At 38.0% G+C, this 22,619-nt stretch overlaps 1 protein-coding gene across 4 annotated transcripts in view; it reads right to left on the bottom strand.

The window, feature by feature from the left end:
• Positions 1-838: 838 nt before the first annotated feature.
• The window catches only part of GPM6A (glycoprotein M6A), a 262,782-nt gene continuing 241,001 nt past the window's right edge, over positions 839-22,619 (bottom strand). For 3 of the 4 annotated variants that reach the window (XM_057697891.1, XM_057697892.1, XM_057697890.1), the window contains exons 4-7: positions 10,634-10,787; positions 6,702-6,778; positions 6,118-6,183; positions 1,716-3,330 (exon numbers count right to left, since the gene is read on the bottom strand). In XM_057697891.1, coding sequence (XP_057553874.1) covers positions 3,178-3,330; positions 6,118-6,183; positions 6,702-6,778; positions 10,634-10,787 — 450 coding nt within the window. In that variant the 3' untranslated portion in view covers positions 1,716-3,177. Of the gene's footprint in view, positions 904-1,715; positions 3,331-6,117; positions 6,184-6,701; positions 6,779-10,633; positions 10,788-22,619 lie in introns of those variants that run through there. The other variant, XR_009047802.1, reaches the window with a different exon arrangement.

The following is a 22,619-nucleotide window of genomic DNA, read 5'->3' on the forward strand; positions in this document are numbered from 1 at the left end:
TTTAAAATGATTGCGTTTTGTCTAAAAGGAAAAAATAAAATAAATGAAACAAAAAGTCAAGTTTTCTTGATCTTTGAGTGACTAAATTAGAATCTGCTATACCTAATGTTCTAACATGAAGTTAACTGACTACCCCCAAGTCACAGCTGGCCAAGACATGTTTATTCTCAAAACGAGTAATTTCTTTAGTTTCAACATTAGCTTTACAATTCTCAAGAGGATTATATGTCAATTATATCCCAATAAAGCTAGGGGAAAAAGAGTTCCCCAAAGGAAATTACTTGCTTTAAAAACAAATGTATATTTTTACAAAGAGAAACAGACTTTTAAGTTTTCAAAGATTATCATTATTTTATAATGATCAATTTTTGAAAAGCACATATTCTGAAATTTTTGTTCATGCTGATATTCTTTAGCACATCATGCTTTGTTATCTTGTTGCTATGCTAAGAATTTCATAAACACTGGAAAGAATGATCATTTCATAAGATTTGTATAGGGGAACATTCTTTTTATTGCCTTCAAAGTGACTTTTTAAAACATTACATTTTCCCCAGAGCTACTTATAATTATTGTAGATGTTAGTAACCTAAGTCTAGGAAATTTCCAAGTCATCATTTATAATAATACGAAAATAACTGAAGACTAATATAATTCCTTAGGCCTTATAAAGGCCTTATAAAAATTAAAGTTTTTTTAGATAACTATTTCATTATTTTAAAATTGCCATTGCTTCTGGATTGGCCAGAAGGAATTACAACCAAAACAAACAAAAAGTCTGGAAAAAAAATTTTTTTTTCATTTCATTGCTCTCACCTTGATATTTTGAAGCCAGTACCAAGAAATCATTTTTCTTTCTGAACTGCATGAGTCTTTTTTGTTTCTCTGTTAGTTTATGAAGCACTAAAGAAAACACAAAACAATAAACATTAGGCAAGGAAACAGCAGAAACTGGGAGCTGTGATCATTTGCTAAACGAAACGACCTCTGCAGTCTCCACTGCCCCTTCTCACCACTCCCCCCGCGTTCCCGAGCTATGGTACACGCACAGAATTTTCACTGAGTTTTGAAGTGTTAGGTCAGCTCAGCTGAGGAGGCAAGAAGCATCTGAAAGAAACAGCGTCTACGGCCCTGGAGAGGAGGCACACATATAAGAAAGAGGAATAAACGAAACAAGAAAGAAAAAAAAACAAAACAAAAAAACACTGCAGAAACTAATAATAAGTACACAAAGTACACAAGTGTATTTATTACATTTTGCAAGCACTTTGTTCTACATTTCAAAAACGCCACCATCAAGCTGTTGGCACATTTATGTACAAAACAGATTAATTGTAATGCCTGCTACAAAGCACTCTTTATGAAAATACAAACTCTAATACCAGGGGGGGAAAATAAGCCAAAAACATCAACATCATTACATAAGTTTAAAAGACAGTTTTAAAAATCATCACAAACTGTTAAGACACAGAACCGAAACACTATAATATAGAATTTAAAGAAGCCCATTAATACTTTTGCTGAATATTTGTAATACTGCATGTTGAAACAGTAAGATAATCTAAGTGTAAAAAAAGAAGCAAAACCCCAAATTAATTAAATAATACTACAGAATGCATAATCATGCCACAGAGAACCCTAGTAATACCCCCCCACCTACTACAAGAACTTGTAAAATTACGGATGATGCATGACTAGTCATTGTACAAAGATTGTTTCACTCAATAAATTTTATTAGAAATGCACTTACACTGAGAAAAGATTTCACAATGGTCAAATCAGTGCACAATACTACCTAGTTTTTATACACTGACAAAAAAGTCTTGTCAGGCTACATCATTTTAAAAGACACTTTACAGCATTCTTGTAGCATTAGAAATAACCGAAAGAAGAGTTAAGGTTAAAACAAACACCAAATTTGGTCCAATAATACTGATTGCTTTTTTTTAAATTCCTTTGATATAGGTACGTCTTATAAATGAATACAAATGAACATTTGGTTAAAATGACTTACTTGAAATAAAAACACAAATATATCACTACACTTCGAAAGGATACATTGTAGAGTGGCTTCTGACCGCACTTTAAAAAACACTACAGGTAAACCGACATAGATTGGAAGGCTGCAAGCAGAGCTATTATATTAATGGAAGCCTTTTCAAATATATCATACACATTGGAGGGATAGTTTACAGAGGTGCAATCCATTAACATTTTTTAAAGTAGGTAAAACAACTTCAGAGGGGTTAGTGTGCTTATTTTTAATATACCACCTTCATAAAGGTAATTAATGTTCCACATTAGCATATTAAAAGTTCCAATCCAGCCACTGCTTAAATCACAAAGAGATCATTCGCCGATAGTCCACAGTAGTTATTTCCGTTAAAATCGTCTCTATACTAAACTTTAAAAGGTAAGCCTGGTGTCACAATCTTAGAAAGGTAACTAGCCATGCATAAGCGTCATTGTTTCTACATGCTCACAACAGAAACATGAGTAATCAGAGAGAAATGCCTTTTAAGTACATCGAGAAAAAATGCAATGTTAACAAAGATAAGAAGCACTTTTTTTTTTTTAAAACCTACTCTTACAAATTTAGAAATTGCACCTTAGATTGATGAAAACATTAACCAGGGCCTATAGCAAAGTGGCCACTGATCTTTTCAGACAAGATTTTCATGTTTCGAGTCATCATGGTATCATCTCTGTCTATTGTTCATAATGTACATGGTCCCTTTGAAGGTTACCTGTAGTTACACTAGTTACCGAAATCAAAACTAAAAAGTATAAAAAGCTAGTTTTCTTTTCAAAACATAAGAAATAATGCAAAAGGTGTAATGTATGACACATAGAAGTGGTTAAAAATCAAAGAAATCTCTGCATTTGACAATGTTAGTCTCTTTGATCTTACAGAATTATTAAATGAGTTTGAGAAATTTAAAAAAGAAACAAAAAAGGCTGGATAGGAGCTTGTAGAAGAGATCTGATTACCCCAATTTAACAGATTAGGAAATTAAGTGCTAAACAGCAAAGAATTGTATTCAGGTGATTCATAAGTCACCTTCCATATCATTGATGAGAAGCACTTTTGTTTTCTTTTTCGAAAGGTTGGATGGTTGGATGGCTCTTAGTTAAACACCAATGCATCTGAATGGTAGAAGGGACGGGGGGTGGTGTTTATGTGTACGCATTGAGCCGCTCTTTGGAGCGAGTAGAGTGGATATCATGAAGCTCCTGCTCCTCCTTCGACTTGATGTCCTCATACTTCTGCATCCGGCAGGCATCTTTCACATACGCCCAGTTGGCAGACAGAACCATAAGGTAGTGGACCTGATCAAAGACAAAGATAATTTACACTGGAAGTCTGTTCCATGTCTTCGTCACACTTGCTATCAGGAAAGAAATATTCATATTATATACTTATATAGAATATGTTCATTAACAAACTGGAATGAAGATTTCTGTTGTGATAGAAAGAATATAAATACAATATATTCCTTCGTCACTCCTCCAACTATGACGCTCTTCTCAGCTCCCTTTTCCCAGTATCTTTCTTCTCTTTCAACTCAGAAGTATCCAAGGGTCTTAATTCAATATTTTTTATCTTTATGTGATGTTTCCTGTCCTTCTGACCTCATTTACTCAAACTGCAGACTATCCATTTCACATTTATGTATTTGTGTTTTGTAACCCAAACAGTCTCACACACAGTGGAGTCCAGTGAACTTGAATTAATGAGATGATATATTGTCCACTGTGCAACAGAAAGAGGGCTCATGGAAACCCCAAAATAGACCTGTGGGTTTAATTAACAAGTTAATTTTCCATACAATGAATTTTGCACTTTACGTTGCAAACTACAAGAGAGCACAAGCACTGTGTCATATGAATCATGTATATTTATGTACATTCATAATAGCTAGAAGAGTGACCTGTTTGACAAGGAAGCTCCTGCTTTTTCCTGAATAGACTGAGCAATGAGATCACTTACTTGTTTTTCTTCCTTTCCCTCCCTTGCCGTGTAGTCTATGAGAGAGCAAAAGTAGTTTTCCAAATGGTGGATTTTGATAGATGAATAGGAACGAGAAACTAAGTTGTCAGGGACATACTTTCTCTGAGTTTTAAAGGGTAGGCGTTATTTTTATCCATAATTTAGTGAAATAGAACACTAAAACCTTTTTTTATTAAAGTATGGTTGATATTCTATAAGTTACAGGTGTACAGTATGGTGATCCACAATTGCTAAAGGTTATATTCCATTGATAGTTACTATAAAATGCTGGCTCTATTCCCGGTGCTCTACCATACATCCTTGTAGCTTATTTTACACATGATACTTTGTGTCTCTTAATCCCCGACCCCTATGTTTCCCCTCCCCACCTGTAACCACTACTTTGTTTTCTGTATCTGTGAAACTGTTTCTTTTTTTTTGTTATATTCTCTAAGTTTGCTGTACTTCTTAGATTCCACATTTAAGTGATATCATACACTCGTTGTCTTTCTCTGTCTGACTTATTTCACTTCGCATACTACCCTCCGGGTCCATCAATGTTGTTGCAAATGGCAAAATTTCCTTCTCTTCCGTGGCTGAGGGGTGTTCCATTGTGCATATATATATACACCACATTTTCTTTATCCACTCATCTGCTGACGGACACTTAGGTTTCCTCCCTGTCTGGGCAATTGTAAATAATGCTGCCATGAACATGGGGTGTATGTATCTTTTTTGAACTAGTGTTTTTTTCCCGGATATATACCCAGGAGTAGAGTTGCTGGGTCACATGGTAGCTCTATTTTTAGTTTTTTGAGGAACACTAAAATTTGGATTAGTCAAGACAGGAGGTAGGCTGGTTCTAGAAACGTAGGCATGCACATAAAGAATGCAAGGTCAGTTCTAAATGAGGACTGTTGTATGTAAGTCAGTCAACAGTCAGCAGAAATGAAAACAATTTCGACAGAAAGATACAGGAAAGAGATGTCTACCAACAAGAATACCAGAAGAATTAACACATCTTTTTTGCGTATTGAACTGGCTATACCATGGGTGAGGTCCCTGGGCACCTTGCAGAGTTCTTTGCTACTTATACTCTGGGACACACACGTAAGGCGCGAGGACCCGGGCTGCAGAAGCTCTGGCTGATGCGCAGACTACCTGCTGACTGCCGCCACGTGGCCTTCCCTTGAACAGACGGGAGTGCGCCGTGAGTTACCAAGAAGAGACAGGCTCGGCACATGGCAGGTCCTCAAAACTCAGCAAAAGCCTGGCTCTCGGGAAGCGTTCTTTTTTGTTTTTTTTTTTTAGAACTTTTATTGAGATACAGTGAACATACAATAAACTGCATATATTTAGAGCGTACAATTTGGTATCCCAATCTCCCAATTCATTCCCCTCCAACCCTCCCCGCTTTCCCCACTTGGTGTCCATATGTTTGTTCTCTACATCTGGGTCTCTATTTCTGCCTTGCAAACTGGTTGATTCGTACCATGTTTCTATAGTCCGCATATATGTGTTAATATACGCTATTTGTTTTTCTCTTTCTGACTCACTTCACTCTGTATGACAGTCCCCAAGTCCATCCACGTCTCTAGAAATGTCGGGACGCGTTCTTAATATTTCTGAAGAAAGTTACATACAGAAGACATGACATGAAGCCACCGAGGTCCATGTGAAGAAAATAAATGAATCCTTTTCTCATAAGTGACTTGGTATGGCTTTTTTACATTCTTATTTAAGGAGGAAGAAGGATAATGTAAGTGAAGGAACTGATTAAATTACTTGACTGTGCCGCTGATAGATACTTATATGCTAAAGAAATGATTTTTTATGTTAACAGTAGTCTCATATCTGAAAAGCTACTTATTTTGGTTAATGTTACCAATATCATGGAGTGTTTGAATCCTTACCTGATTACCAAATATTAGCTCTATGGTGATGATAATCTGTCTTTAAGGTAAGCCTTGTTTTTCATTTATTTATTTGCCCATTCTCCCCCCACAGCCACTTTTTTAAACTGATATTAAAATACATAGGATTTGTATAGACTTCAGACATTAGAGGCAAATTATCATCTCTACAGGCAAAGTGCACAACCAAGCCTCAGAGCTTTGAGGTCTTACCATCGCGATGACCGCAGCCCCAGCTCCAGCAAGGGCCACAATGAACAAGTGGAAGGTCATGTTCAGCTGAAAAGGAAACCACAGAGAAACAGAGCACACATCAGGGTTACAGGAGAAGACAGATAGGCGCCTGCTGTCTTACAAATCAGAACTCTCTTCATCTTTAACAGACCTGTGCCTGTGACTCAACCACAAATGTTGTTACAATATCTTTTCCCCTGCAAGTCATTTAAATCGTTGCCACTGCACCATTTTCATATAATTTCATTTTAAAGATGAGATCATGATGAATAACGATGGTTTCCAGTAATAGTATAACCATAGAAGGCTATGCTACATCTTTCAAAATATAACTTCATGATTTTTCAACTTTCATTAAAATGATAGCTTCTAGAAAAAAATTATAATTTTTATTGAAATATAAAATATGAGAGCATCTCATCTTTCTTTTCTAGTCCCCCTGCATAACATCATTGCCTTTCAAAGAAAAAGGGGGAAATTCAATGTTGTTTTAATTATATATTCCTCAAATAAGGATATGAAGCTCAAATTCTGACAAAATTAAAGGCTGTAAAAACACTCACCTCAGTGGATTCACACATCCTCAGAAAATTCTCAGAGACGGTGCAAATTTTCTTTTCCTCTCCAATTGTCACAATCCCTGCAACATGGAGGAAAATTACAATTTAACATTATAAATGTCTGCAAGATCTCAGAGAGAGGAAAAGAAACTTGAGCTGACAAAATCTAAGCAAGCTTCATTTTATGTTATATTGTAACAGAAAAATTCTTCCTCAGCTTTCATGGCTTGATAACAATTATGAAAAAACAGAATGGAAGATCCATATTATTTAGGCTTCAAGCAATTTAAAACATTTTCAGTCTGAATGCAATGGAATCCAGCCACCAGAATCTTCAGATTCAATTGTAGCCACTGCATTGGTTTGGTCCATTAATGTCATGGGGTAGGCATCAGAATTATTTTGATAGCTATGCCCCAGACTACAGTGAAGTCAGGATCTAAAAGTCCTCTGCTGGCACGAAGCCTCTGTTAGTCTGTAAAAGCCTATGGCCCAAAGGAGCAATTTTTCTCTGCTTATATCGAAAACAGTGCTATCGGTATGGGGAAATAAAAAGCTGCAATTTCACTCCGATTTACCCTTGCTCCAGCTGGTTTACGGAGCGACTGCATCAGAATCTACTGGGGAAGTATCACACACATGTATCTCTGGACTTCAGCACAGGACGCTTAAATCAGAATCTGTGAATTTTTGCCAGGAGTATTGCGTTTTTAACCAGCACGTAGGTGACACACTGCCACAGTCCTCATGTTAGAGAAATGACCAGCTTCATCCTAAAATGGGCCTTTCATTTTGTTTTGAGAACTCCTGAAGTGTCAAACACATATACACATGGGAGGAAAAGTTCACAAGTTCTGGGCAAACTGGTACCTAAGCTTTTAGCACTTGCTGCATAATACATGCACATATTATTGACTTTGAATATGTGCATATATTCACACATTCTTGGCTTTGAGGTGCACCATCCACTGTCCATCTCTACGGAGCTGCTATTATCCTGCTTTTGCCAACAGTTCAGGCAATGATTTTAGTTTAAAAAAATCTACTTGCAGTACATTGAATGCAGCGCTCCTTCTCCGCGACCTCTCCTTTTTGCCAAGATAGCTCTAAGAGGGGGTGAAAAAGAAGACCTGGAAGATGTGTCTAATAAACCAACATTAGTGAGAAAGCTTTCTGGTAAAGGCCATCCTTCTCCATGCTGATCTATTACAGGCTTCATTCATTCACCTGGAATACCTTGGTTGTGCACGCATTTCCTTGGCCATGTCTTTGTTCACATTTGCAGCAAAACATCCAGGAAGCGCTGCCTTTGCTCAGTCTGCAATTCCTTTCTTTCCATTTCCACTTAAACCCTTTCCAGCCAAATTTCACCCCAATCCTCCATGGAAATTCTTCTTATAAAGGTCACCCATGCCCTCCACGTTGTTAAAACAGAAGGTGAATTCTCAGTTCTTATCCTACTTGCCAGTCAGCAGTATTGGAGGCAGTGGTTGACTCCAGAGTCCTTCGTGGTCTCGTCATTTGTGTTCCAAAGTCTACGGTCTTCTGTTTTTGCCTTTCTGCTCTCGCCAGCTTCTCCCTCACAACGTCTCTGTCTAGTTCCTCCTCTCTGCTAGGACCTCTTTCATTCCCCGTGTTCAGTCCTCAGTCATCTGTCTCCTTTGCTGATCTCATCCTGTCTCAGGGCTTTCAACTTTAAAAATTATCAAGACCCCTAGATCCACAGAGCCAGCCCCAGACCACTCTCCTAATTCAAGACCCATATGTCCAATTTCCTACTTGACGACACTCTGTTGAGATTTCTAATAAGCATCTAAAAGTCAACATTGTCAAAACAACTTCTGATCTTCTCCCCTGCCTGCCCCACTCCCGAGCAAGCCCTTCTGCTTGGCTTTCCCGCCACATTTGATAGCTAATCAATCTTCCCAGTTGGTCAATCAAAAAATGAATTCCTTCCTGAATCCTCTTTTTCCCTCAAACCCCACATACAATCTATTAGGATACTGTGTTGCCTCTGTCTGTACCCATCATAATCTACATTTTGGGGAGTGGTTCTTTTCTATTCTGACGCCCCTTGCGTATAACGTGATTGTATATGAACATTCAGGATTCTTATTAAGGACATATTATCTGGAGGGCAAATATATGCTATCCAGGCAGTAGATTCTGCATTAAGAGCAAACAGAAAGCCTTAACAGCTGATATAAAAGGTTGCATGACATCCGAAAAGTGCCTTCTCTTCCACATCACAGAGAAAATCTAAACTTGAATAAACCCTGGTAACTATGTTATAAACAGCGCTAAGGTTCAAAAAGCAGCTTTAATCATATCATGCTTTACACTTACAGAAAGTATGTCCCATACAATATTTGAGACATACTGGACTAAAGAAATATTGCTTGTTTATCTGAAACTCAAACTTAACTGGGTGTCCTGTGATCTACCTGGCAACCCTCTCTGTGACACTAGTCACATCTTTTCCAATTTTAATTTTTCAGATCAGCAGAATTAAAGGAGGACATTGCAGTGGAGTGGAGGTGGGAAGTGAAACCAGGGTTGTGGTTTTCCAAGCGGCTATTTTCCAGGGACCTCCAGCAGCTGGTGCCAAGGTTTCCTTTTCTTGTGTTTACGTGGGACATGATTCCAAGGTTAAAACCTCCCCCAGGGAAAAGCTGTCCACATTCCCTCCATCACCTTCTTGCCAAGAACCTCAGGCACAGGGCAGGTCATCCTGTTTTCATTTGGATCAAACAAAGAGGGCTGGGGACTCCCTCTGACACGAGGGTGGGTGTGCCACGCTTTTGGAACACACAGCTAGCTGCTGATAGAATACTTCTACCCGTACCCTACAATCGATCTATGGTATAACCTTAGAGACACGGCTTGCATACCATCTACTGAAATGTTTCCCACCTGCCTGAAGTACGAGGAAACCCCCATTAGAGAAAAACATTTAGCAAATTCTAGTAGATTTTAATAGCTATGTTGTGAAAAAAAAAGTCCATTTGAGCCTGTGAATTTGCGTATCTTTTATAAATTCTGTAGCCCCCGTGTTTTTACAAATGATGGGATAGAATTCCAGATAGTTAGACGCAATGGTCCACATTCATAGTTCAGTACCTGTTTTGACAGGAGAGGCGCTAACTTCCAACTAAGAACAGACTCTGAAGCTGGATGGGGGTGCATCCTGGCTCTGTCTGATACTAGCTGTATTACTGGCTCTGTCACTTACTAGCTGTATCACCTTGCGCAGTAATTTAACCTCCTGGTGCCTCAATTTTGTCATGTGTAAAGAGGATAATAACAGTGATCCCCATATAGGATTACTGTGAGAATTTAACACGTCAACGTAGATAAACCATTTAGAATAGGGTCTACACATTGTAAGCCCCTATACACAGAAGAAAGTATTACTATTACGTGAGGTTTTAGTCCTAAATAAAAATAACCAGAAAGGACTACTGATTTATTTAACATTTTTTGATTCTGTTACTATGAAATGGTAAGGTTTTTGTTTTTGTTTTTGCCCTATTTCAGAAGACAATGAGGTACATATTTCTTAGACGATCTTCATAGCAGACCTCACAAATTATATAGTTTATTATGGGAGAATGAAAATATTATGCAAACACCACATAGAATAGGAAAAGTTCACAGGAATCAGGACAGAAAAAACACAACACCGGGAAACACAACGCAGCAGCCTGTTCACATATACGTGTTTGCGTGTTCATGTTGTGAAAGCAACTTCCAATCACTCTGAAATTCCTACTTATTTCAGTTTTAAAAGAATGACTTAAACGTGAAGACTCTGATACATCTATCTCTTTGGTAGGGGAAGCAGTGATGGTTCCAAAGTGATTTACATGGTTTTAGAGGCAGTTAGTTAGGGGAAGCCGTACGAGGTTCTGTGTTACAGCCGGAGAGCCACCTACCAAACTGACGAAGGTCCAGGCAGAGGTTCGCTCCCTCCACTAAGGTGGTGTTTCGGCAGATGGTCCACAGGTTGAAATACATGTAAACTGGCAGCGAGGTGAAAGCCGTGACTCCCAGCCAGGCCAGCATGAAAAGGTATGTCAGCATAATGAACTGCAACAGAGAAAAGGTTGAGACAGAAAACATGTAATCTACGGGAGAGGAAGAATTTTGTGCTTAACCCTACGCAGCTCAGGAGCGAAGGTTTTAATCATCACAAGCCTGCCAGGCACTGCGACCTGGGAAGCTGAGAGATGGTGAAGAGCATGGGTCCCCGGGAAGAAACCTGTGGGAAAACCGCATCACAGAGGTTCTGATGTGCAGAGGACGAGATCATCGATCTGCATCTCAATGCCTGTTTCATTCATGTATTGATGTTTATCTGAAAAATCTCGCCGCACATTTTTTAAACTTTAGAAAACATAAACTGGTAAATTTAGAGAGGATTCTGCACAGTGAGTTAAAACTTCATCAATACATTTATATTACAACTAAATGGGCACCATTTCATATCATACATATTTAAGCTACTTCATCATCATCATTCTAAAGGTGATTTGTAAGTCATTTTACTATATAATGATATTAGTGTGTATTTCTACTACTCCTTTTTAATGACTTTTGTAAACTTTAAATCTAAGTTTTCTTTGCTGCATATTAATTCTACCTTTGATTGATTGATGGATTGATTGATTGACCAAGCACTGACGTGCCACTAAATGTCACATTTCTTTAGCAATAAAGGGGGCATTAGAGCACAGTGATTAAAGGCACAGACTTCTGAATTGGATTGAGTCTAGGCTGCTCTTCACGCCCTGTGTCTGTCTCTGTAAGAGAATACCTGCTAAACTGATCTACAATTACAATCACAATTGTAATCCACAATTACAATCACTGCATGATTATAGAGAGGCTGGAATGAGATGATACAGGAAAAGCATTTAGCATCAAACCTGGCACGTACAAAGCTCAGACAAAGCATTCCCCATTTTTTGTTCTAGCTAGTATTATTGTGGTTACTACTCCTATCACTAAGTCTATATTTTGCCTGAATGAGAGAACTATATAGAGGAAGGAAATCAGGGTTCATTTCACGTTTGGAGGAAATAAAAAGAATGAGAAGTTCTTGAGTCTGGGAAAGTTATTCAAAGAGCGCTCCCACTCAAGGAGAAAGGCTCGAGAAAGTTTGGAAACCATCCCCAAACTGAAGAAATCTTGTTAATGGAACTCCTTGGAGGAAACAGCCCTGTTTATCAAGTTTCATTATTCACAATTGCAGATCTCAAAGCTAATTTGCAGTCTCAAGAACCACGAACACGATACGGCCGTTTCAGACCCAGTTCTCTGGAGGGTGAGAGCAGCTCGGGACCCACGGGAGACGTGTAATCAGCGAGCTTTTGGCGTGGTCCTCTCTAGCTTGTTTTCCCTTCTGTCCTGGGGGATTTTTCCAAAGCTTCTTTTGATGGTGCTGTTCACTGTAGAATGGGACTTAGAATTCAGTAGGTTTAAACTCAAAGTGGCGTGGAACCCTTTGAACCGTGTTGCTGCTGCTACTTTACAAGGCAATGAAAACAGTGGCTTCTTAAACCACAGTTCTGACTCATATTTGCCATAATGTTATCGCACAGTAATAAAACTGAACGTTAGAGAGTAAACCTTTGCTGTGACAAAATGTTTTCATTACGACTGGTGCATAACTTGTGTTTTAAGATACAAAAGACTTTACTTTTGAATTGGAGTACAAAGCAGTTACAGTTCAGGAAGTAGCACTTCATGGTCTCTAAAGTATCCAAATTAAACATGCTAAAAAATATACGTCTATCTTCCTATTTTATGTTTCACTTAGAGTCTGATAATTACAAAGATTGATGAATTATTTAAATTAATCAACTGTGATTCGAGGTTAAACTTCTCTATATGTAGTTAAGTATCTTATGATTATCATAAGCTATTTCTAGCTTTCCACTGCTAGTAATGTGACAGATATGCATCTTGTTGTCTGAGCATTAAATAAATGAGCTGCTCTTTTTTTTAAATTGAGGTGTAATTGATATATTAGTTTCAGGTGTACAACATAATTATTTGACATTTGTATATACTGTGAAATGGTTATCACAATAAGTCTAAGTTAACATCTGTAACGATACATCGTTATGAAATATTTTTTTCCTTGTGATGAGAAGTTTTAAGATCTACTCTCTTAGCAACTTTCAAATATACACTACAATATTATTAACTAAAACCACCATGTTGTATATGACATCCCCAGGACTTATTTATTTTGTAACTGGAAGTTGGTCCCGTTTGAGCCCTTCACCCCTTTTGCCTACCCCCCCACCACCCACCTCTGGCTGCCATCAGTCTGTTCTCTGTATCTTAAGCTACTCAGAGCCCGTGCTCCACAACAAGAGAAGCCACTACAATGAGGAGCCCGCACACAACAATGAAGAGTAGCCCCTGCTCACTCTAACTACAGAAAGCCCGTGTGCAGCAACGAAGACCCAATGCAGCCAATAAATAAAATAAATAATAAATAAATAAATTTATTAAAAAAATAAGAAAGGCAGGAGGGATAGATCTTGTGGAAGTTTGACATATACAGTAGACTTACTGGCTTTTCTTACCTCAGCTATTGCTTAATAGATCACTCACTTCTATTAAAATGCTGACCATTTCCTCCTCATTCACAAAGAAAAAAAAATCTCAGTAAAATTTCCTTGGTTTGGTTTAGATTAGTTAACTTGTTGATCTTGGATGGTAAAAACTGCCATTAAATGATAGGGACTGGGTGCCAGGTTCATAATTAATATCCAACAATCTCATTATCACATCATTTTTTGAGTACCATTTCATCAAAACATGCAAATGACCTTCACTATAGCATCTTCTTGTTATCATATTTCTTGTTTTTGCTTTTACTTAAAATACATTTGTTGAGAGTCTAATATATGCTAGTATCAAATTCAATAAAATTGCTGTGAGTTATTTCTTAGTGGCTTAAGGTTTTTAAAAACACGTAATTATTGTTTTGATCTCAACTTGGATATTCTAATCATTGTTAGAAATTTAGAAGGGAGGTTGAAAGAGAATTGCAAGAGACAAGGTTTTCAGAATCTTTGGAAGAAGGCTAAAATAGATGATTACTCCTTGATTATGTAGCTACTGAGATTACAGTGTATTTAACTGGAGAATGACTTGTAAAAGGTAATTCATTTTTCATCTGAACTCTTATGAACTTGGGCTTGATGTCTAAGAAAATCACACTTGGTTGAGCTATAGACTTTCTGGGCAACTTTAGCACCAGTCTGGGTAAAAATAACATCTTAGAAGTTAGCAGCACTGATGAAAAAGAACCAGCTGACTGACTCCAAGAGTCTCTGAGTCTACAAACTATGTAAATGCTGAAAAAATAAGCCATATAGCGAATGTAATGTTATGATATAATGAACAAATTCAGGCATGAGGCAGACCTAAACTTTAGTGAAATGAACAAATGGATCTGCCGGTATACGCAAACATATATCAAACATATACTGTTGGGGTCCACTCAGGTCCCTTTCTCATTAATGTTTCAAGGCACAGGATATAAAAATACATAGCTAAATCTTAACTCAGAGCCCCCTCATTTCACACTAATATGTTTTCAATGACACTTCCTCATTGGGATGGATTTAGAGTATCAATTCAATCATGTCCCCACTTGAACAGAAAAAGGAAACAGCTTTAGATTTCATCAAAGGTAGAAACAGCTCTGGGCTTAGAGGTCCTGTCATCAAGCAGCCTCACTGGGTGGACATGCACTGAGAGTGCACAGCATCTGATGGTGGTTTCTGACCGTGGCCACACGTTAGGGTCAGGCCTTGCCCACGCCAACTCTATCCATGTTTACATCTCTGCAGTCTGCAGGCGAGCCCAGTGCGCGCCCAGTGTGAAGAACTACTGCCCTACTGGAATCAATAAAGCTCTCATGAGTACATTTGATGTGAAAACTTCTTTGCTATTTATCTTTAGGCTCTTCACACCTGAAGCAGAAAAGAAAAGTACAATTGGGATGATTTGCCAATGTCAACAAAACAGCCAAATGCACAGATGAGTGAGGGACTGGACATGAACCAGATTTCTTCGCCCTCCCCCCCCCTTTTTTTGGCTGAGTTTGGGTCTTGGTAGCTGCCCGCAGGCTTTTCTCTAGTTGCGGCTAGCGGGGGCTAGTGGAGGCTACTACTCTTCGTTGCAGTGCACTGGCTTCTCATTATGGTGGCTTCTCTTGTTGCGGAGCATGGGCTCTAAGCACACAGGCTTCAGTAGTTGAGGCTCAAGGGCTCAGTAGTTGAGGCTCGTGGGCTTAGTTGCTCTGCCACACGTGGGATCTTCCTGGTCCAGGGATCCAAACTGTGTTCCCTGCATTGGCAGGCAGATTCTTAACCACTGCACCACCAGGGAAGTCCCTGAACCAAATTTCGAAATCAAGATTTCCCAAATTCAGCTCTATTGAAAACTTGGGCCAGAACATTCTTTGTTATGGGTAGTGCCCCGTGTATCAAAATATGTTTAACAACATCCCTGGTGTCTACCTAACAGATGCTAGTTCTGTAACTGAAATTTCTCCGTGTCCCCTGGGTAGGGGGAGAGGGGAAATAGCCCCTGGTTGAGAACCACAGCTCTAATATGAGAAAATACCAAGTCAAAGGAAAGCAAATGGACACCTGAATGTACTGTCACGAAGAATGTAAACTGGAGCAACCCTGACAATACTGAACTCAGGAGGTTTTGAAAAGTGTACAGTGTAAAGTTTACGGCAGAAAAAATGACTCACTTTATTATGTAAATGACTTGAAAGTATGCAATCATCATCATTGTCAACATTATGGCCCAAAACTATCTTAGCACAAGTAGTGATCAGAAACTTGCTTAAAAGAGCTATTTGCTATGTTCATAGCTGCTTTATCCATAATTGTCAAGACTTGGCAGCAGCTGAAATGTCCTTCAGTAGCTGAATGGAGACATAAACTGGGCTACATCCAGACAATGGAACATTATTCAGCACTAAAATACATGAGCTATTAAGCCATGGAAAGACAAGGAGGAACCTTAAACGCATATGACTAAGTGAAAGAAACCAGTCTGAAAAGACTACATAATGTATGATTCCAACCATATGATATTCTGGAAAAGGCAAAACAATGGAGGCAGTAAAAGGATCAGTGGTTGCAGGAGAGGGAGGGGTGAATAGGTGGAACACAGAGGATTTTTAAGGCAGTAAAACTATTCTGTACAGCACTAGAAAGGCGGATATATGTCATACATTTGTCTAAACCCATGGAATGCATGACACCGAGAGTGAACTCTACGGTAAACTGTGGGCTTTGGGTGATCAGCATGTGTCAGTGTAGGGCCATTAACTGTAGCGAATGTACCCAGTGGTGCAGGATTTTGATAGTGAGGGAGGCTGTACATATGTCGGGGCAGGGGATAGATAGGAAATTTCTACTTTCTGCTCAATTTTGCTGCGAACTTCAAATTGCTCTAAAAAGTAAGAAATATTTAAACTATACAAACTGTAATGCATTCTTCTTTATTACCTTGCATTGGTCTCACTCATTCAACAAATCAAATTAAAATACTTCAGACTATAACGCAGGATCCACGGTGAGCTTGCACTCGCCTTACCTAATGCCTGGGTGACTGCAGTATCCTAAACACTCCATTCTCATTCGCACCCCTGCAGGTTGTTCACAGAACTTCTTTCTATCCTGCAAACCCCAGATCAAGAGTCCCTTACTCATTAACTCACTAATAATTAAAATGCCACATGTGTCAACAACGTGTGCTGTACGAGGCCTTGGGTGTGCACTGGTCAGCGACGTCTATCGCAGACTTGAAGCCCTCTGTGCAGACACTGTAAGTCACGTGCGTCCATCAACGTGCTCAAACTGTGCGCGTTTACGCAGATCTTACTTTCTCAGGTGAAAGCAGGATCCAAACTGAATCAAATTATATTAAAGATAAAAACACCACCGGCCTCTTTTCCAGCAAATATTACGATAGAGGAAACTTCCCCTTAGTGAATGCTACGTTATTATCCATTATATTGATATTATAAATGTCTGAGAAATGCTTGACCCAGGATCCCAATATAATAATGCTAGGCTTAGTCATTCCTCAGTGAACTTTTCGTTTTTACATCCTTAATATACTTCGTTTCCCCATAAAGTAATTAAAAAAATAAACTATAGTAGCTAATCGCAAAATAAGAAAAAGAGATAAAGAAATTTGAGTGTCAAAAATGTGGTGAAGCTTTAAGTATTTTGTAAAATGTTACTGATTTAAAGGCAAAGTCAGAAAAATATATCACTCGATTTTTTTCTAAAAGAAAATATAAAAATAAAGATCTTTTGTGTGGAGATTATTCCCAGTACAGTGGGCATACAGCTCCTGACTGAAGAAGAGAAGCATCTGTTAATCGCTATTTCAAAAGACCACTTGCAATCCACAGTGATTACTTCATCTCCAATCTAGTGGCCTGTTTAAATTATACCTCTTACATGTATGGAAATATTTGGCACATTAAAATCAATTGAGCCGATTTACAAAATTATGTTTCTATTTGCAGTGCCACCCAAACATATAAAATCGAGGTTACTCACAGTAGAAGCAGTTACTGTGGGTGAATGTATTCAGGATGTTACATGGGATTCATAAAATCTATGAATTTGAGGACATTTTCTATTTATCCTTAAGATGAATTTCTAGCTTTACTATAAAACTTAATTGAAAAATCTATAGCTGCAAATGACTTCATTTAAACTAGAATATCTTTATAAGCAGAAACTGAAAATTCATTAGTCATGGAGGTATTTCCTTAGAAATATTCAGTGGGCATCATATTCTAAGATTTAGTTTTATATTAATTAAATTAGAAACTGAGGATTTTGAGTACTCTGTGGAAACGAAAATAGAGCTCTATAGAGTGTTATCCTGCTATGTACAGTTCATATATTATAAACTGTATTTTAGCTTGATTATTTTTTTAACAGAACTATTTTGTTTAGGAAGACATAGATCAGAGAAAGTGTTACGTCGTCTTTATAGTTTTCCTTTTCAATTAATAGCACTTCAGATATAAGTGAAATGATGTAAATGAGAAAGATACTTTATCTCTGTAGTCTTCCTCCCCAGAGTTCAAAGCCCCAGTCTAACCATAAGAAAAATATTAGACTAATTTCAATTGAGGTGTATTCTACAAAATGCCTAACTCCTCCTCCTCAAAACTTTCAAGATCATCAAAAAACAAAGAACGTCTTAGAAAATGTCACAGATCAGAGTAGCCTAAGGAGAAATGACTAAATTGCAGTATGATATCTGCATTCCCTGAGTTGGATACTAGAAGAGAAAAAGAACATTTCATTTTGAAAAGTAAGGAAATCTGAATAAAGCATGGACTTTGGTTAATAATAGCATTTCTACATTGCTTCATTAATTGTGACAAATGTACCATGCTAATGTAAGATGTTAATAGGGAAACTGAGTTTTATATATATGGAAACTCTCAGTCCCATCTTCATCTTTCCATAAATCTAAAACTATTGTAAAGTTAAAAGTTTATTTTTGAAAAAACACTTTAGGATTTTAAAAATATAGGGAGTCATCAGGCTATGAAATTATATCCTAGGATGCTCTGATATGCAGAGAAGTCTAATGGGAATTAAAACGCCGCTTGAATATACAAATCTAAAAAAGAAAGGCTTAGCATAAGACTCTATTTCATGACGAGTAATCAAAAGAACAAAAACAAGCACAAAACAAAACCTTGGCTCAATATTTTGAGAAGATATTTTGCTTTGAACTGAATTCCAATCTGACTTATGGTGGCTGGAGAGGAATCAGGATGATTCAAACTTTTTTTTCAATGTTTCATTTCCAGCAGTTTTAAGTCTCTTGAATTAAAAATTCCAACACTAGAAGATTTACTTTTTACAAGAGAGTTTCTCATTTTGTCAGCGTCAACTTCTAGGGCTGAATGAAATTTTTGTCAAGTTTTATGCTTGAAATCTGAAACGAACGAGACCCGTGTTTTCATTTTTGCTGTAATTTATGTACCAGCACTCTTGCTGTCTGGATGGCCACACGGAGATCGGTCCACTGTCCTCGCGTTGACGGTCCAGTTCTGAAACTGTAAGTGGGTGCGTGACATCTACTTTCCATACTTGTGGCAAATCAGCTCCTGGTTCCATCTTCCACATGCACTGCTTTTTGAAACTTTATTTCTAAATATTACCACCATGCCTGAAGCAGTTTATGTTCACCTTCACCCACTTTTTTTTCCCTACTGAGAAAGTGTTAAAGGGCACTGTTATAATCTGAAAAAAAAATGATGTTGCCTTCTTCAGATTAGATTTGGAATATCCTAGAGACAGAAGAAGCCTTATTCTAGGAACTTGGCAGTCTTGAATCAAAAGTGTTAGTATATATTTTTTATATAAATTTATTTATTTTTTTTAAATTTATTGGCTGTGTTGGGTCTTCGTTGCTGCACACGGGCTTTTTCTAGTTGCGGGAGGTGGGGGCTACTCTTTGGTGTGGTGCACGGGCTTATCGCTATGGCTTCTCTTGTTGTGGAGCATGGGCTCTAGGCACGTGGGCTTCAGTAGTTGCGGCACATGAGCTCAATAGTTGTGGCTTATGGGCTCTAAAGCGCAGGCTCAATAGTTGTGGTGCACGGGCTTAGTTGCTCTGTGGCATGTGGGATCTTCCTGGAGCAGGGATTGAACCCGTGTTCCCTGCATTGGCAGGTGGATTCTTAACCACTTCACCACCTAGGAAGTCCCAAAAGTGTTAGTATTTTTTTAATTTCCTCTCTAAGACACTGGATTTTAGAGACAGACGAGAATGCAGAGCTCCTTGATGACAACTTTACTTAGGAAGTTACCTTAGAACTCTTTATCAGCTGTCATCAAAGTGGAAAAGTACCTTCGTCTACCAAGTCGTCCCATGTCCCACTGAGCATCCTTGTCTTGTAAAAAGAGATAATTCACGATTGTGGACAAAAGCCAAGTTTACAATGAGGACACCTCTGCAACGAAGGAACTTTCTAATCATCCGTGAATGATCTCACCAAAATGAAACACAAAAGTGAATGGTGAATTACTAAAAACTCTCATAACCAGATAATTCCCTGATGAAATTAGCCCAAATAAAACATGAAATGACAAGGCAAATCCTTTTCATGAGGTTAGTGACGGGGGCTCTGAGTCAGAGGCTCGAATCCAAATCTGGCTCCACCTCCCACCATGGATGCATCTCTTGCTGGCAGGTTCGTCATCTGTGAAGCAAAGGTAACTAATACTGGCGTCTACTTCACATAGTTTTTAGGATTAAACAACCTAGATTAAAGTCCCATGCATAGCAACTGGCATATATAAGCACCTAAGAAACATTTCCTATTATTAATGCTGGATTCATTATTAAAACTTACCTTTAAGGCATCACCCATCATCGAGTTGATCTCCCTTTGTTATACAGCATCTTCCCACTAGCTATCTATTTTACAGTTAGTCATGTATATATGTCTATGATGCCTTAGAGGGCCAGGACAGGGAGAGCGGGAGGGAGTCACGGGAGGGAGGGGATATGGGGATATACGTGTAAATACAGCTGATTCACTTTGGTGTACCTCAAAAGCTGGTACAAGAGTGTAAAGCAATTATGTTCCAATAAAGAGCTTTAAAAAATAAATAAATAAAAAATAAATAACCCTAAAACAACAACAACAACAACGACGACGACAAAACTTACCTTTAAGCTATGACAACATGCCGAACAGATGTAAAGGTAGTTCTATAGAGGATGTCTCATGGACACTAGTCTAACGTGCTGTAGTCAAAAGCTATAAACATCTGAGGCTAACAGGAAAGATGAAAAAAATAAATACAGTTGGCCTTCCTTTTTGACATCCTCGGATTTAACCAACGACGAATGGAAAAAATTTTTGCAAAAATATTCCAGAAATTTCCAAAAAGCAAAACTTGAATTTGCCACACACCAGCACTATTTCATAGCATTCACATTGTATTTACAATTAATTCCAGAGTTTACTTTGTATTAGGTATTTTAAGTGACCTAGAGATGATTTGAAGTGAGAGGATGTGTGTGTAGGTTATACACAAATACTACACCACTTTATAAAAGGGATTTGAGCATCTGTGGATTTTGGTATCCATGGGGGCCCTGGGACCAATCCCCTTGGAACATATTCTGACTGTAAACAGAATATGTTTCTTCATCTGTAAAATGAGGGTAACAAAATAACTGCTTATTTTTGTTACTTTAAACATTGTGTGCGGCACACTGGTGCTGTTGTAAGGCACACTGTTATGAGTTGAAACTGTGTTCCTACGAAATTCATGTGATGCATTCCTAATCCCCTGGACTTCAGAAGGTAACCTAATTTGGGCTTTTACGCAGGTAAGCAAGTTTAAAAAGTAACTGGTGTCCTTTGGAAAGGAAAATGTGAGCACAGACATGTACACAGAGAGAACACCAGATGAAGATGAAGGCAATGATTGGGATGATGCTTCTATGAACTTGGATCTCCAAAGATGCCCATCAACCCATCAGAGGCTAGAGGAACAGACCTTCCTCGCAGCCCTCACAAGGACCCAACCTGCCGACACCTTGATCTTGGACTTCCAGCCGCCAGAAATGTGAGACAATAAATTTCTGTTGTTTTAGCCATTCAGTTTGTTGTACTTGTTATGGCAGCCCTAGCAAATGAATACATATACTTTTAAATTTTTATTGTTTTTTATAACACATAGAGCAGGTGGATTTAGGGAAAAATAAACTTATTAACGTCCACAGAAGGTAGCACATTTAAGAACTCTTGCTTCAAAAGTGTTGGGTTTAAAACTCTGAAGGGTCAGAACAAGCACAGATAAATTCTGAGATCTGTATTGCTGTCCTAATGAGAAATTTTTAGAAATAATAAAACAGTGCTGGGTGTGACACCTATCCCACGATTTCAAACTGTGAGCCACTGAATGCCTCCCAAGTCAGAACCGAATAAATACCTTGTTTTTTGGTTTAAAAAGTTAATGGGGAAGAAAGTCAAAGGAAATAAATATTTCTCTATTCATTAAACTTAAGGTCATGTTTAAAGTATTTAGTAACATGCTTGACTTGTACTCAACTTGGTGCCATTGACTTTGATTTAAATAAAATTTGTTACTTAAAATATTTTAATAACTTTTCACATGATCTTAATAAACTACTTAATAATGGTTCTCTCCCCCAAAGGTTAATAACGTGCTGTTGTGTTTGACGTGTCTCACATTTAGGATTTCAAATGACAGCATTAAAGATCTGAAATGAACTTGAAGTGGCCTTGATACTGCATGAGAGAAAATGCAGATCACGTTATGCCTTCAAGAGCATTCATTAAAGAAAGAGAATATTGATTAGCATCTCCTATTCGGTGACCTAAGGCTGCTTCACAATTAATTGCATTTGGGCATTGTGCACAATTGCATTTTGTGAGTAGAATCAGTTACTAGTGACCATGTTACATTTTATACAGTATGGAAAAAACAGGGATAGAGTAGTAAGTTTCTTTCCAGTACTAATTCTGGAAGCTTTTCATATCATATCATAATACGGTTGTTCCAAAAAATTGTATTCCACTTGTTAATGTCACTCAGAATTCCAAATAGAAATTCACCAGTATAGCTTCAAAAGGATGGTTTTAAAGCTAAGGAAAAATGATAAAACAGGCTAACAGATAAACTCAGAATAAAAATTAGGCTGTAAGATACAATTTACCTACAAATTGAAAATAAAACCAAAAGCCCAGCTGCAGAATGGAAATACAGAAGCAAGGAAGATACGTAGCAGGAGAGGATGACTGATAAAACATTATTATTGTTTCTTCCTCCGCTTCCAGGGAGCCCTAAG

This window comes from Hippopotamus amphibius, chromosome 10 (assembly GCF_030028045.1).
Source record: "Hippopotamus amphibius kiboko isolate mHipAmp2 chromosome 10, mHipAmp2.hap2, whole genome shotgun sequence".
Taxonomy (NCBI): domain Eukaryota; kingdom Metazoa; phylum Chordata; class Mammalia; order Artiodactyla; family Hippopotamidae; genus Hippopotamus; species Hippopotamus amphibius.